This window comes from Corvus brachyrhynchos, unplaced genomic scaffold (genome assembly GCF_000691975.1).
Source record: "Corvus brachyrhynchos isolate BGI_N302 unplaced genomic scaffold, ASM69197v1 scaffold17, whole genome shotgun sequence".
Taxonomy (NCBI): Eukaryota; Metazoa; Chordata; class Aves; order Passeriformes; family Corvidae; genus Corvus; species Corvus brachyrhynchos.
Window position 1 is genome coordinate 8,785,271 of NW_008240046.1, and position 14,879 is coordinate 8,800,149.

The 14,879-nt window shown below is 35.6% G+C and overlaps 1 protein-coding gene across 3 annotated transcripts in view; it reads right to left on the minus strand.

Moving 5' to 3' along the window:
- SGCZ (sarcoglycan zeta) overlaps positions 1 to 14,879 on the minus strand; it is a 258,244-nt gene that overhangs the window by 21,866 nt on the left and 221,499 nt on the right. For all 3 annotated transcript variants that reach the window (XM_017744653.1, XM_017744654.1, XM_008641436.2), the window contains exon 7: positions 1,314 to 1,437. In XM_017744653.1, coding sequence (XP_017600142.1) covers positions 1,314 to 1,437 — 124 coding nt within the window. The remainder of the gene's footprint in view (positions 1 to 1,313; positions 1,438 to 14,879) is intronic.

Sequence of the window (14,879 nt, forward strand, 5' to 3'; positions counted from 1 at the left end):
AGTGGTGAGGCAGGACAATATTTACTATTAAAAGAGGATTAGATTTTTTACTTCTATCTCAGTAATGTTAGGAAACAGTAACAGGTGGTAAGTAAAGGTGAGACACTGGGGGAAGAGATAACTTTTGGAGAAACTCAAAAATAAGGTGGGGCATGTGATATTTAAATATTTGAGGCTCTGAATCAGGAAAACATAGTGCTTTAATTATGCTGGACAGATACTTGCATCAATAGAAAAATGTTATCAAAATAGGCTTTTGATGCAGTATATTGGCCAAAATGTTCCTGTCTGCATTGTAATGCAGAGTGTGCATTGCAGGGGACTATCTGTCACAGACCTGAATTTTGGTTTTATTTGGTTTTGCTTATTTTGGATAGTATGTAAAATATCTGGAAACATTTGGTAGAAAATACAAAATACAAACACAAAAGGCTAAAAATTTCTAAAGAGCTCAATTCACAATGAGATATTTACCTTATGGATTTTCAAAAGTGCTGTAATGTAGCAAGTCCCTCTGAGAACAATTTGAAAATCTGTCAATTTCTCCAAAGTGCCTAATACAAATCTGAGAGCTCTTGGTAGCCTTCAACAAGTTTTTTGCTTTTTTTTTAATGTTATATCATTTTATGGTCTGAAGATGAGAGGACTCCTTTGCCAGTACTCTTTCATGCATTTTTGCAATACATAGATTGTCATCCCAACAAGTGACCCAATTTTGAATCATTTTCATGAGTTCACACAGGTTTACATGTGAAGAATCTATACCAAAGTAGTTTTATGCCAATCACTGATCACCGATCTCTGAAACAAGACGCTAATGAAACAGGAGAATGAACATACAATTGAAGTACTCTGTCTCTCTTACAGAGATAGTAAAAGTTTAAGGACTCAAACCACAGGTAGAGCAAATGTGTTAAACCTCTTAATCATGGTTTAATGATACATTAATCCAAATTAATCCAAACTTCTCTGTCTTATTTTTACAGATTAATCCAAATCAATTTTTTATGAGTATCACTTAACCGACTCTGTTCCATGGAAGCTTTTTCCTTGACTCTTAATTTACAAGTAATTCTGATCTGTATTAATTTAACTAAGTTTATTTTCAGTGTGAATGATACTTATGGATTCAAATATTTGTAAAAAAGTAAATAAGTATTAATAACTGAAGAAACTAAACCAAAATTACTTTAACAAAGGCAAATGCAGAACAGTTTTTGTGTTGTTTACCTTGCTGTCGAATAAACCTTCCTCACACTGTTTGTGTTATGCTGGGCAGAGCTGTATAACATTTCTCTGCTGGCTGAACTTACCTCCCCTTCTGTGGACTGTAAGTGCAGCTCTTTCCTACAGGTAGCCTTTAAGTCTCCTGCAGCTGCATTGACTTGCACTCCCCTGGGTGCTTCCATCACCAAAGATCTAGTAGGAGATTCAAGTCTGAAAGACAAAAACAATCACTGAGGAAAAATGCACTGAATCCAACCACCAAAATCTTCCCAGCCTCAAAACCCATGATGCAGGTAGATATTAACATACTGTGAGAGGTAACAAAGGAAAACTGGATTATAAGTGTGATTCCATGACTGACTTTTATGGCACAGAGAAAGAAAAAAGTTAAGCTTTTAAGAATATATTGATATAAACTTATTTGCTTAGTGATGCTTTCTGGCACTAGCACTTAATGCATCCAACTGTACTAATACTGAAATATAGGTGCTTAAGAATCTGCAAATCTCCGTTAACGCTTCTGTAATGACAATTTAGTACTAAAGTCTTCTTAGTGACTGATGACAAATGTTTAACTAAATAAAGAGAAAACAAAACCTTTAAATATTTTCAATTATGTGAAACTGGGTAGAATGACTTTGCCTTGAAAGACTCATTCATGTTTTCGGTATGTTTAGCAGCTTCATGTATGAAGAGAGGATAAGAAAATCTGTTATGTTGCTATTATTTGGGGCATTGTATGGTTTTTCTGTTCTCCAAAATACCCATCATGCTCATATAACCCTGTTATAGCGGGGTTAAGACACACATCACTGCTCCTTGGTATCTCTATTCAAACCAATCCTTGTTCTACTGTCAGTCTTTCCACTTCTCTCTTCCTTATACTCAAGCTCCATCAGCCTTGATGCAGAACTATGATAATTTCTTAGCTGTGCTTTCTCATAGTACTGTAGAGATTTCTCTTGAAGGGGAAATACTAATGCAAAGATTTGTAGAAAACATGCTCACATGCTGAATAGGGAAAATGACAGGATGAACACTGGAAACAGTAACTCAGGTTCTGATTGTGTTCAGTTGTAAACATATTGCATAGTACTATAATGGAGGGAGACAAAATTTTTTATCTACTTATAACTTAGTAATATAATGGCAGGACACAGTTCCACTTTATCTGAACAAAGGCTTTTTGTAATATGAAATATGCTAATGATAAAAATGTCTAGACTGAGTAGCTTGAAGAAAACACTGTATTTCCCTCTTAAGCAAATTATAAGTATTAGGGTCATATCTATCAAAAAATATAATGAGGTACTAGATGTATAAAGGAGAGAGTAGTTTGACAAAGAATTTGGTGCAAAAAAGCCAGATGAAATCTGTCAAGCAATGGAACAAGAGAATTTCAAAATACTTCAACTATTGCATTTTTTAAGTACACAGAATAGTACTGGATTATCATTTTAAAAGCAAAGTACCACATTTGCATGCAAAGAAAGTCACTGAGATGGTGTCTGTGAAACATTTCTGTTTGTCACACGTCACTGACACTCAATAGGGAAAGGAAGAAAAGAAATGAAAAAAAAAAAAAAGCAAAGCATTTATTCAGCAACACAAAATAAAGCTATTAAAAGCAGGTGTCCAGATAGAGGAAACACTATTTGTAGATACTGATATAAAGAAAAAAAAACCTACATGGGATACATATAGATAGGAGCAATAGAAAAATATATATCTCTGCTGTGGCTAGGCCATTTTCTTTCTCTTTTTTTGGTGCTTTGTAGGGAGAAGTTGATAGGAAGTTCTGCAGTTCTTTGTACTGGGGAAGAATCTAAATATCATGAATTATTTAATAACATACACAAGTGGTTTTCAGGTAGCGCTTTGTGAACTTCTGATGGCTACAGGACAGCAGAAAAAGAACTTCCAAAATATTTTATAAATGATGTAAATTATAAAGTTTAGAAATTAGGTTTCTGAAAGTACTCCATAGCCTTAATGAGGCTTTACCTTGATCTTGAAAGGAAACTGAATGGTATAAATGTTAAATGATTTTATACTTTGATTCCATATTTTTAAGCAGCATATCATTTTGATTTATAACCTACTTTCCATGAATATTAACATTACTCTGTGGTTTCAGCTGTCATTTCATAATGATAAAGCTGAAAGTGTTCTTAGCTACATTTATTGCATTTAATTCATGTGTCTTAGCAAAGTCACAAATAGTTCTGATGTCATCACATCAAAATGCCTCAGTGCTAACTAAAACTTTTCAGCAGGTGGACAATTAAAATCTGTTTAGGAACATCCATCAAGAAACTATGGTTTTCTTTGAAGATTAAAGTTTTGACAGTGTATAGCTTAGAGTTGTTTAGTATAGCTTCATCACAGTTTTTCAAGAAATACATTAGCATAAATTGCTTTAAATTTGTCTAAAAACAAGATATTTGGGCAATTAATTTCTCAACTTGAAAAGTTGATGATATCAGAGTTCTCCACACCATGGCAATTAATTTTTTGGTGGTTTTTTTTTAGACAATAGAGTTTCTTAGCAGTCTTCTGAAATCAAATAAAGTGGTAGAAATGTCAAGGAATAACTGACGATCATCAGGGCAGGTTTTAAAACACCACCCATCTATTAGTAAAACTGAATGCTTAAATCTGTTTTACAGTTCTCATTTACTTTTCTTACTGTTATTCTTTGGCTGATCTGCATCTGAAAAGTGACTGCAGCATGCTACTGCAAATGCAAAAGTCTATACAAATAGATTATTACCTCAATGTTTTGAGATAGATTAGGTTTGATATGCAGCTTCTTTATAGTATCTTTTCTTTACCATGTTTCTGATACCTTTAATCTCTACTATAAACTCATTTTAACACCCCACACTGTAATTCTCATCCCTCTAAGGAAAAGTGAATTATTATAATAGCATGTGGAGAATCTGCTTTCCTTTCAGATTTACTGATGGCCTGTCACAGTGGCATTTACATCTATGAGTGAATCCTATTAATAGAATTAATTTTTCTTTCCCAAACAACACACTGCTCTGATGGAGATGGTAACTACTGCTATTATTAGACAGAAACTACAGAACTGTAGGAAAGACAAAGAGACTTTTAAAAAGAGTTTTTAAATAATATAATTGGTCAATTTGTTGTATGTGATGAAGCAAGATGATCTATCTGCAGCAGAGAAGGGCTTTTTCTTTTTAATTATCAGTGGTTAATTTGTGAAAAAAGATAAATTTCATAAGATCAAAGCCATATGAATTTGAGCTGAAATAATGAAAGAATTATGGCTAGAAAAGAGAAACTTTTAAAATATATTGAATATGTTCCTTTGAAGGTATTAAAATATTTATCATCAGGAATGCAGAAATATTATTTCTTCATTTGGTATTTTCTGTTTACAAGCTGACCTAGATAGTATTAGAGAAAAATAATTTAAAATATGAACCAAAAAGAAAAGGTTTCCTTTTGGGTTTTTAGCAATATTTTAGATTTACCTCCTTCATATCCCTTATATTCACATGGGATATAATTTATCTATGTTAATTTTTTTCTGTTGGCTAGTGGAAAGTATTTCTTAAAATAGAAGGAAATAGAAGATTCCCCTGTGCAGAAGTGAATAATTTATTTGCTTCATTTCTATTTAAGCCCTATATCCAACCCATGCTACTTAGTAAAACAATTGATATATACCTCTACTGATTTAGAATTTGTATTAGAAACAGTGGATTAAAAATATGTCAGCTAGAGATCTCACAAGTAAAACAGGCACTAATTTCTTCTTTATTGACATCTTTATATTTGGGGGTCAAGTAATAATTCCACACTTCCCAGTATTTAACTTTTATATATTATAGTCTTGCCAACACATATTGTTGTGCCTTTTTTTCAGTGAGCATGGGAACCCTGTTAGGAAAAAAAGTTTTGCAAATATAAAACCAACAGAAAGTCCACACATTTACTTGGTAAGCCTTTTGTAGATTTCCATAAATTAAAATCATTGTGACATTGATCTTGCCACCTGTAGGTCAAGAGTTGTGGCAGACTACGACTGTGGGTGGGTAAGACACAAAGAGAAGGAAGGCAAATGGGTGTACCAAATCTCTCTCTATTCCTCTTCCTACTTTGTGATTGTAAACAAGTACCCTCAACCCCAAAACCTCAGAGGATGCAGGACTTTCCTCTCCCACGAGTGAAATGATTTTGTTCCAAATTAGAATTAAAAATTTTTTTTCAAAATAATTTTGAAAATGTTGTTTTCCAGAAACCTCAAACAATTTGAAATATATATTCTTTCAATTTCTATTATTATGAAAGGAACAGTTAGCTGTCCTGATGCTCAAAAAAAAAAGAATTTTCAAGAGTCCTCCAGTGAGACCAAGGGTCCTTAAAGAAGTCCAATGAACACTCATGATGATAGATAGAATTAGGCTTTCCATTAAGCCAATTTCTTGGAAGTCAGGTTGCACCATAAGGAATAGCCAGTGACTTTTATGATCATGGTGAAAAAAAATCTTAAAGCTTTTTATTAAGATACTGTAACTATTCAAACATTGGATTCTTGAATAGCTACATTTGACATCACAGTGGGAATGATATGAAAATAACATGATTATTCAATCATTCCAATCTTATTACCTATAATATTTACAAGTTTATACATGGACATTTTACCATATATATATAAAAGTGGCAAAAAATATTTTGATACATTTACATGTGTCAAAATATGCACCTCTTCAAGATGCATATGAATCATTGCCAGAATAATTTTATTTCCTGAAGCTTGTTGTATTCTGATGCTTTTAACAAAATGCTTATTTTTTTTAATATTATTATTGAAAAGCAGGGGTAAATTTGGAGGACTCAGCATTCTTAATATTGTTTACTGATCATCAGCTTTTCTTTTTTAAGAAGAAAAATTCTCATATGTTCATATGAAACTTACTTTCATTTATGTGAAAACCTAATCTTGAGCATGATTTGTCTCTCAGTTTTGTGACAGCACACACAGCTCTTAAGTAACAGAGAGTTAAATCAGTGTTTTATGAAATTAGTGTTGGCCTGAACCAGAAAATATTAACCTTTTTTTTTCCCAATTTCCAATTGTTCAACTCATGGATGATAAACTTAAGCAAAGAGGAAACTTTCATGACTTAAATAAGAATAGTAGAATGGCATTCAGTACTGCATTTCATGTTATGTCCATGTTCTGCATGTCACTGACTTTGGCATGTGTCAGCATGCCCTTATTATAACTCCTAAAATTCTCACTAACCTAGAAATCACTTCACTGGCCTCAAAGATGAGTTCTAATTGCCCTGTACATGCCACAGGTTTAAATCCAATAGGTCTGCATTGTCATAGCAACATTTGAAACAACTGAATATTTTAATGTTATTTGGCATAGATGATAAATCAGAAAAACAAGTTCCCACATAAGGAAATAAAGGATCTCTTCTGAGAACATTAAAAAAATAGTTCTTACTGAGGAGGAAAAGTAAGGAATAAAAGATCATTAAAGAGTTTTTCAGAACTGTTATTAAATGAATAGAAAGAATGAAGAAGCATCAAGAAAAAGTGAGAAAGGCTGGAGAAAGCAATTTAACACAAGAGCTTGACTAAATAAGCAGGTGATATGAGGAAGGTTAAAGAGAACATACTGCATGATTGTTTCTTAGCATGGGTGAAGGCATAGCCAGAAAAGCTAAAGACAAGGAAGCTGTCAAAACCAGAAGTAATATTAAGAAGAAAACAAACCAAAACCATAAGTGGCATCTCAGGTAGTAAAAAATCATGCAGTTGTTAAGTTAACTAAAACTCAAACCTTTGAAAATCAAGAAAATTAGTAAAAATATAAGGTTTAGAACATGAGCTTTTATTTCTTGGAGAAACACCAAAACATGCTTGAAAGTCTAAACTTCCAGGCTGTGAGTAAAACTTCTGGATATGAGACAATCCAAAACAGCTGTTTAAGAGAAGGTATGGGAAAAGGATTTGTCACAGTCCTGACAAATTAAGACCTACCCCATTCTACCCTAAATGTTTCCCTTTCCATTATCTTCCTGATTTTTATTCTGGCTTGAATCCCTTCCTACACATGCCCTGCCTTTCTGCTACACATTCTTACATGAAGTTTATCTTCTTTCCAGAAATAGCTCCATTACCTGAGTTGCCTTTCAGAATATATTTCCTTGAAATAGAAATCTGTTTTGTCAGAAAGAGATTGACGCAACATGCCCACAGCAAATGCTCAAGTGCTTGTCAAGAGTTAGATCTGAAGATAAAGTGCCAGGGGGAGTCTGAAGGGTCTCAGTTTTGAAAACCATTAGCTTCCTGTGATTAGGAAGTTACAGTCCAGACCACATGCAATAGTCTAATGATAGTTTCTACATTGTTCCTCTAAGAAGTCTTAAGCTGATATAAACAGATGTATTTTAGCTGAGACAAACTGTCACATGGCTTGATCCACATTTTGATAAAACTCCATCTCATGCAAAATTATTCTCCTGAAATTCCTTTGACAGGTCTACTTCAAACTCTGCAGATTAAACATAGCAGAGAGCTTGGAATATACTTTCCAATGTCCCATATTTGGACTGTACTGAAACATTCCAAGAAGAAAATCAAAAAATCAGCCAATTATAAAAACAAATCAGAAAAGGTTTGGTGAGTTTACTTTCAGTCACTTTTTTAGGGCAACCACCATGTCCAAAAAAACTAGAGAGCTATTTTTACTTTCTGCAATACAAAATTGAGTTGTAGATAGTGAAGAAGTCAAAAAGGTTTGCTAATTCTTTTGGAAGTGAATTCCATCTTGAGATACAACAAATGATAAAATGTGAATTGAGGATAAGACATGTAAAATCATGCATTCTTCTCTAGGGCTAAAGGCTATCTTTGGAGTTCTCTGTATAATTATAGCTATAAGCAGTGGGAGCAGTTTGGTGGACTGCAGAACTAATAGTTTTAGAAACTCTTGTACTCCCTGTAACTTCTGAGCCTCCTTGTTCTTATATCCAGTCTCTATGAGCTCCAGATCCTTTGTCTGACACTGACATGGTGCTTAGAACCCAAACCATACTTCTGCACTCACAACCACAACACTGCTACAAATTCTGTGTACTCCACATGCTGGTGGAGTACAACCTTCACCTGACCATGAAGCAAGATGTTTCAGAAGCTGAGGGTATTCTGAAGCCAGGTGTGTACAAATGGGTAAAGTTACAGCAGGAAATACTAGTACTGTGAGCTGCTTTTCAGTTACTGTTTTGTGCTGGTTTGGCCAAATTTAGAAATATATCCTCTGAGGGAAGGCACAACCACGCCTCCCCCACCAGGTTCGGGAAAAATAAATTTTCCTTGAAGGAAAGTGAAGGAGATGAAAACTATTTATTTAACAAACACATGGGAAAAGGAAAATAATGCTAAATAATACAATCTCTCGCTGTGGAGGAAAAACCTGGGAAAGTGTTGGAGTCCTCCCTTTGGTCTCCTTGGAGCAGGGACTTGGCCCAGGGCCAGGCCCTCTGCACTCAGTGGAAAGTCCTCCCGATGTGCTCTGATGTTGAAGCAGTCCAGCAGAAAAGGGAGAAAATCCGAAATTCCAGGGAAGGAAAAAAGTTCAACTCTCAGTCTCTCTCCGGAGAAAAAAGAAACGGAAACTGGCCAAAAACTGACCCGGCAGCAGCAAGCTGGGTGCCTCCTCCCTCCCCTGCCGCAGCTGGGAAAAAAAGTCGCTATCTCTGTGTGACCTTGAACAAGCTGCAAACTGCTTTGAAAAAGTTTTGCTCAGTTTTTCCTTCCCCCTCTCAGGCTCAGTTTAGAGGCATAGAAAGGAGCAAGAATTAATTTCTGGGCATAGGGCAGTGATATGGGACACACATCATAAAATCACCCCAAGACATGTTTCTAGATGGACACTGGCTTTCAGAAAACGCAGAGAAACATAAAGATCTTTTGCCTTTCTATTAAATATGTACGAAACTGCCTAACTGCTTCACAAACTATGAGGGACATGAGAGAATAGACAGACACACAGCAAAATTAAGAAGCCTTGTTTCCTTGTGGAAGTGGCTAAACAGTGTCACTGAAAATGAAGATACTCGCAGAAAAGGAACAGTGGAGTGAGGAAATAATCTCCATGGAGAAATTTAGTATAAGGAAAGACTAAAAAAACTAAATATTGCTCAGATGGAAAAAAAAATAAAAGTAGCCCTTTTTAGTAATGCGTTAGTAAGCCTGTTCACTTAGAATCAAAAGAAAGACATGAAATGAAAATACTGTGTTACAGCAACATTACTTAATGTCGTACAGTACAAATTTTATGGACTCTAAGTAGTATATCAAATCATGTTTCATCAGAAAATCTACAGCAAAATGGAGTATGCAGGTATGGTGAAACAAGACTGTGTTTGGTTTAGAGTCCAAAGCACATCAGAAATGAGTTCTAGTATCTCTAATGTCATCTCCTGAGCATTGAGGACTGTTGCTCAACTTCCATTTAAAAAGAGAGTGAAACACTTCTACCTGCAGTATCTGTGAAAACAAAGAGCTTGAACAAATTGTGGGCTGTTGTACCTAGTCCTAGGCTGGACCTATGTGAAATTAGAATTATTTAAGTAGCAGCTTGGATCTGGAAGCAGTTGAAGAGCAACCACAGTAGAAACAAGCCTTGCAGGAGCCGAGGGCACCTCCTGAAACCTTGAATATCTTCCTGTGGTACTCTGAGCACTGGTCATGCCTGCTGTTAGACCTGAGGGAGCTTAATGTAAACAAAGATCCTCAGCTGCCTTCACACTAATTGCAGTGTAAAGTTGCCACGCCTTTCATTAACTCAGCACTGTGCAAATGTTTTCTACTCCTATGAGCTTTATATGGGTTTTCAGATGAGGTTGATAGAGTAACATATTTACTCTCATAATCCTGTGTAGCCTGATGCAGCTATGCTTGGAGCCCATCTGTGGGTTCCTGGAGCCATGACATGGCATCGTCGGGAGAAAATCCGAAATTCCAGGGAAGGAAAAAAGTTCAACTCTCAGTCTCTCTCCGGAGAAAAAAGAAACGGAAACTGGCCAAAAACTGACCCGGGAGCAGCAAGCCGGGTGCCTCCTCCCTCCCCTGCCGCAGCTGGGAAAAAAAGTCGCTATCTCTGTGTGACCTTGAACAAGCTGCAAACTGCTTTGAAAAAGTTTTGCTCAGTTTTTCCTTCCCCCTCTCAGGCTCAGTTTAGAGGCATAGAAAGGAGCAAGAATTAATTTCTGGGCATAGGGCAGTGATATGGGACACACATCATAAAGTCACCCCAAGACATGTTTCTAGATGGACACTGGCTTTCAGAAAACGCAGAGAAACATAAAGATCTTTTGCCTTTCTATTAAATATGTACGAAACTGCCTAACTGCTTCACAAACTATGAGGGACATGAGAGAATAGACAGACACACAGCAAAATTAAGAAGCCTTGTTTCCTTGTGGAAGTGGCTAAACAGTGTCACTGAAAATGAAGATACTCGCAGAAAAGGAACAGTGGAGTGAGGAAATAATCTCCATGGAGAAATTTAGTATAAGGAAAGACTAAAAAAACTAAATATTGCTCAGATGGAAAAAAAAATAAAAGTAGCCCTTTTTAGTAATGCGTTAGTAAGCCTGTTCACTTAGAATCAAAAGAAAGACATGAAATGAAAATACTGTGTTACAGCAACATTACTTAATGTCGTACAGTACAAATTTTATGGACTCTAAGTAGTATATCAAATCATGTTTCATCAGAAAATCTACAGCAAAATGGAGTATGCAGGTATGGTGAAACAAGACTGTGTTTGGTTTAGAGTCCAAAGCACATCAGAAATGAGTTCTAGTATCTCTAATGTCATCTCCTGAGCATTGAGGACTGTTGCTCAACTTCCATTTAAAAAGAGAGTGAAACACTTCTACCTGCAGTATCTGTGAAAACAAAGAGCTTGAACAAATTGTGGGCTGTTGTACCTAGTCCTAGGCTGGACCTATGTGAAATTAGAATTATTTAAGTAGCAGCTTGGATCTGGAAGCAGTTGAAGAGCAACCACAGTAGAAACAAGCCTTGCAGGAGCCGAGGGCACCTCCTGAAACCTTGAATATCTTCCTGTGGTACTCTGAGCACTGGTCATGCCTGCTGTTAGACCTGAGGGAGCTTAATGTAAACAAAGATCCTCAGCTGCCTTCACACTAATTGCAGTGTAAAGTTGCCACGCCTTTCATTAACTCAGCACTGTGCAAATGTTTTCTACTCCTATGAGCTTTATATGGGTTTTCAGATGAGGTTGATAGAGTAATATATTTACTCTCATAATCCTGTGTAGCCTGACACAGCTATGCTTGGAGCCCATCTGTGGGTTCCTGGCATATTTACTCTCATAATCCTGTGTAGCCTGATGCAGCTATGCTTGGAGCCCATCTGTGGGTTCCTGGAGCCATGACATGGCATCATCATAAAGCCCAACAGAAAAGGACCTGCGGGTGCTGGTTGACAGCAGCTGAACATGAGCCAGTGTGTGCCCAGGTGGCCAAGAAGGCCAGTGGCATCCTGGCCTGGATCAGCAATAGTGTGACCAGGGCAGTGCTTGTCACCTGTACTCAGCACTGGTGAGGCCACAGTTTGAATCCTGTGTCCAGTTCCGGGCCCCTCACTGTAAGAAAGACATTGAGGTGCTGGAGCATGTCCAGAGAAGGGCAACAGAGCTGGGAAGGGTCTACAGTGTAAGACATAGGAGTGGCTGAGGGAGCTGGGGTAGTTTAGCCTGGAGGCTAAAGAGAGGCTCCAGAGATTTTTCTATCTCTTGCGATAGTAATATTTTTATCCTTCATATCTTGGTTCCTACCTTTTCCCTTTCCAATGTCAAATATAATCATCATCACTGAACACTAAAGCAAATTATTCTTTCTGTTTAAGAGCCATACACATCTACCTTTTGTTTCTACTCTGTCCTATCTGCACAGCAACTACAACCTTTCATTACTGGCTTTCTTCTCTGTTTACGTCAATGTATTTTTAAATTGTTTTATATACATATATATGTGTGTGTATACATATATATATAAGCACATATATATTTAAAAAGAGAAGCTTAACTTCTGGAAATTTTTTGAATTTTACTATACTCATACATATTTTTGTATGAACATGTTAAAAAAAAAATAGTATTTTCAACAGCTAGTCCTAAGACTAAGCAAACAAGTTTTGGTCAATACACATGCCCAAACAATGAAATAACTAACCCAAATTATGAAAAACAAAAATAATGATTATTTCTATTTTATTAAAAAAGGACACTGAAAGTAACTAGAATCTGATATCATTAAAACATTATAGTAAGGAAGAGGAGTTTATTTACTCTGCTGCATCTTCTACCTTTTGATGAGGTTTTTTTTATTATTTGATTTCTGGCTAAAAATAGATGAACAGAGTCAAGGTGATTTTTTCACTCTCACCCTGCTCAGTTGACTAACAGGCTACAGTCAAAATTTCTGATGTGTTCTCTGGCTCCAGGCTTTTACAGAATAGATATTTTTGCCTATTAGTAAACCACCCCTTAAATGTCACAAAAGGTGTCTCTTACAAACCATCAGACAACTCTGAGTGAACCAGACCTCCTGTGTAAGATACATGTATTTTGAATTCTTATTAGAGATAAAGTAGGATCCAACTATCTTGCGTGGTTCCTTGCCACTTGAGCAATTTTCATGTCATTATGCCCAGCATTAGCTTGCAGGATTAACTGGTAGTGGTGTGCAAGGCATGACATAGAAGAGAAAAAAAAAATTAAATTTATCTTGCATTTATCTCCAGAGGACAACAAAAAATTAATTCATCCCCTTATACAGGATGAAGGTTATTGAGAGCAAATTTATCTGCATCTAACTACTGTCTATTTTGTGCATGGATATTGCCTATTAGTGCACCATGTTTTAATGCACTGTTGGCCTAAAACCAGTAATTGGGGAATATATTGGCAGTTTAGTTTTCCTAACTGTGTTCCTGTGAGAAACAGTAGCGAGAGAAATAGGAAGATTAAATTATTAAGATATAATTCATTTTCCTGATTCTAATGCATGATTCTTTTATGCTACTTATCCCAACTAATGAAAGCCATCTTTAATTAGTTTTTGGGATTTGATACAAAAGCTTTCACAAAGGACATATAACAACACTGTCTGAAAGCAAAACCTTTCTAGCTATTATTTGAAAATGCAAGAGAGGAGAAAGATATGACCAAAGTGGTTGGACACATAGGAATGAATTACATAAGAACTCAACTAAGGTTTATTTTTGCACAACAAAATTTTAATAGTAAATATCAGGGGAGCTTCTCTATATGAAAACCTCAAAATCTGGCTATAGAACTAAGAGTGTCTGAGGCAAGGTTTAGATATGTGGAGGTAATGTGAATCTGACTTTCCCTTTTTGTCTCCCTGTCTACAATAGATTAAACTAAAATCCCAGGAAGTAATATGATCCTTGTGGTTATCAAATTCTTAGACAAAATTTTCTAGTTATGTTTCACTCAGAGTAATCAAGGAGGTCATTGCTCCATTTTTTAAATTCAGTAGTCAGTCGTTTTACATATACAAGGCTATGAATAGGTGTCCGGCATATTTTATTTTGGGGAAAAAGAAAAAAAAGTATCATGCCTGAGGTTTATTGATTGACCACAAATACATATTCCAACATGAAAAATATGGGATAATTTATGCTTTAATTAATGATCTAATGTATATCCTATTATCTTTCAGCCCTGTATACAATAACTATCATAGCCTAATATATTTGCACTTAAGCACTGCAACTTGCTGTCAAATTGCATTCAAGTCTGTTCACTGAAAAAAATGAAAAATGTTAATTCAACAAATTTTCTACTCTCCCCTTACTTACCATCAACTTTAACCATCCAAAGACACAGGGATGCAACACTTGGAAAAATACTTTTCGGACTGCCATTATTGAACACATTGGGTAAGTTTATTTGAAAACATTAAAAAGTAATAATGACAATTACTATAAGGAAATTTCAGTTGTTAAATTGACTTGAGAGTTTTAAAAAAGAATATGATAGAATCCCAAATAATAGAGTGGAGCACGTGAATACAAAAACCTGCAAAACACAATATGGACTGAATATATTAAGAATAAATCACTTACAGGTAAGCTAAGGTTGCTTGACCAAACTCCAAGGTTTTCTATTTCTTCAATTTTATTAATAAAAAGTATGAGTTAAATTAATTATTAATGAGAGGGCAGAAAGTTGAATGCCAAATGCTTACTACTTTAAGCCCATCTTGGAAAAATGAACTGAAGGAACAGTGGAGTTGAAAACATTAAGCAACAATAGGAATCATGGCAATGAATTAAGACAAAAGACTGGAGGGGTCAATGTCCCATGTGTAAATTTCAGAAGCAACATGAGATGATTTTAACCTTACTTAAATTAATCCTGAAGGCACAGGATAATCTGTTTTACACACATTTTCACTCTGTTGATATTATTTAATGATTAAAAAGAAGTAGAGAAAGCAGTGTTTCCATGTTCTTTTGAGTGGAACAAATTCCAGCCTTTAACCCAAATATTTGGTCCCCTGGAAAAAGAAAAGCTTGTTATGCTTCTACTT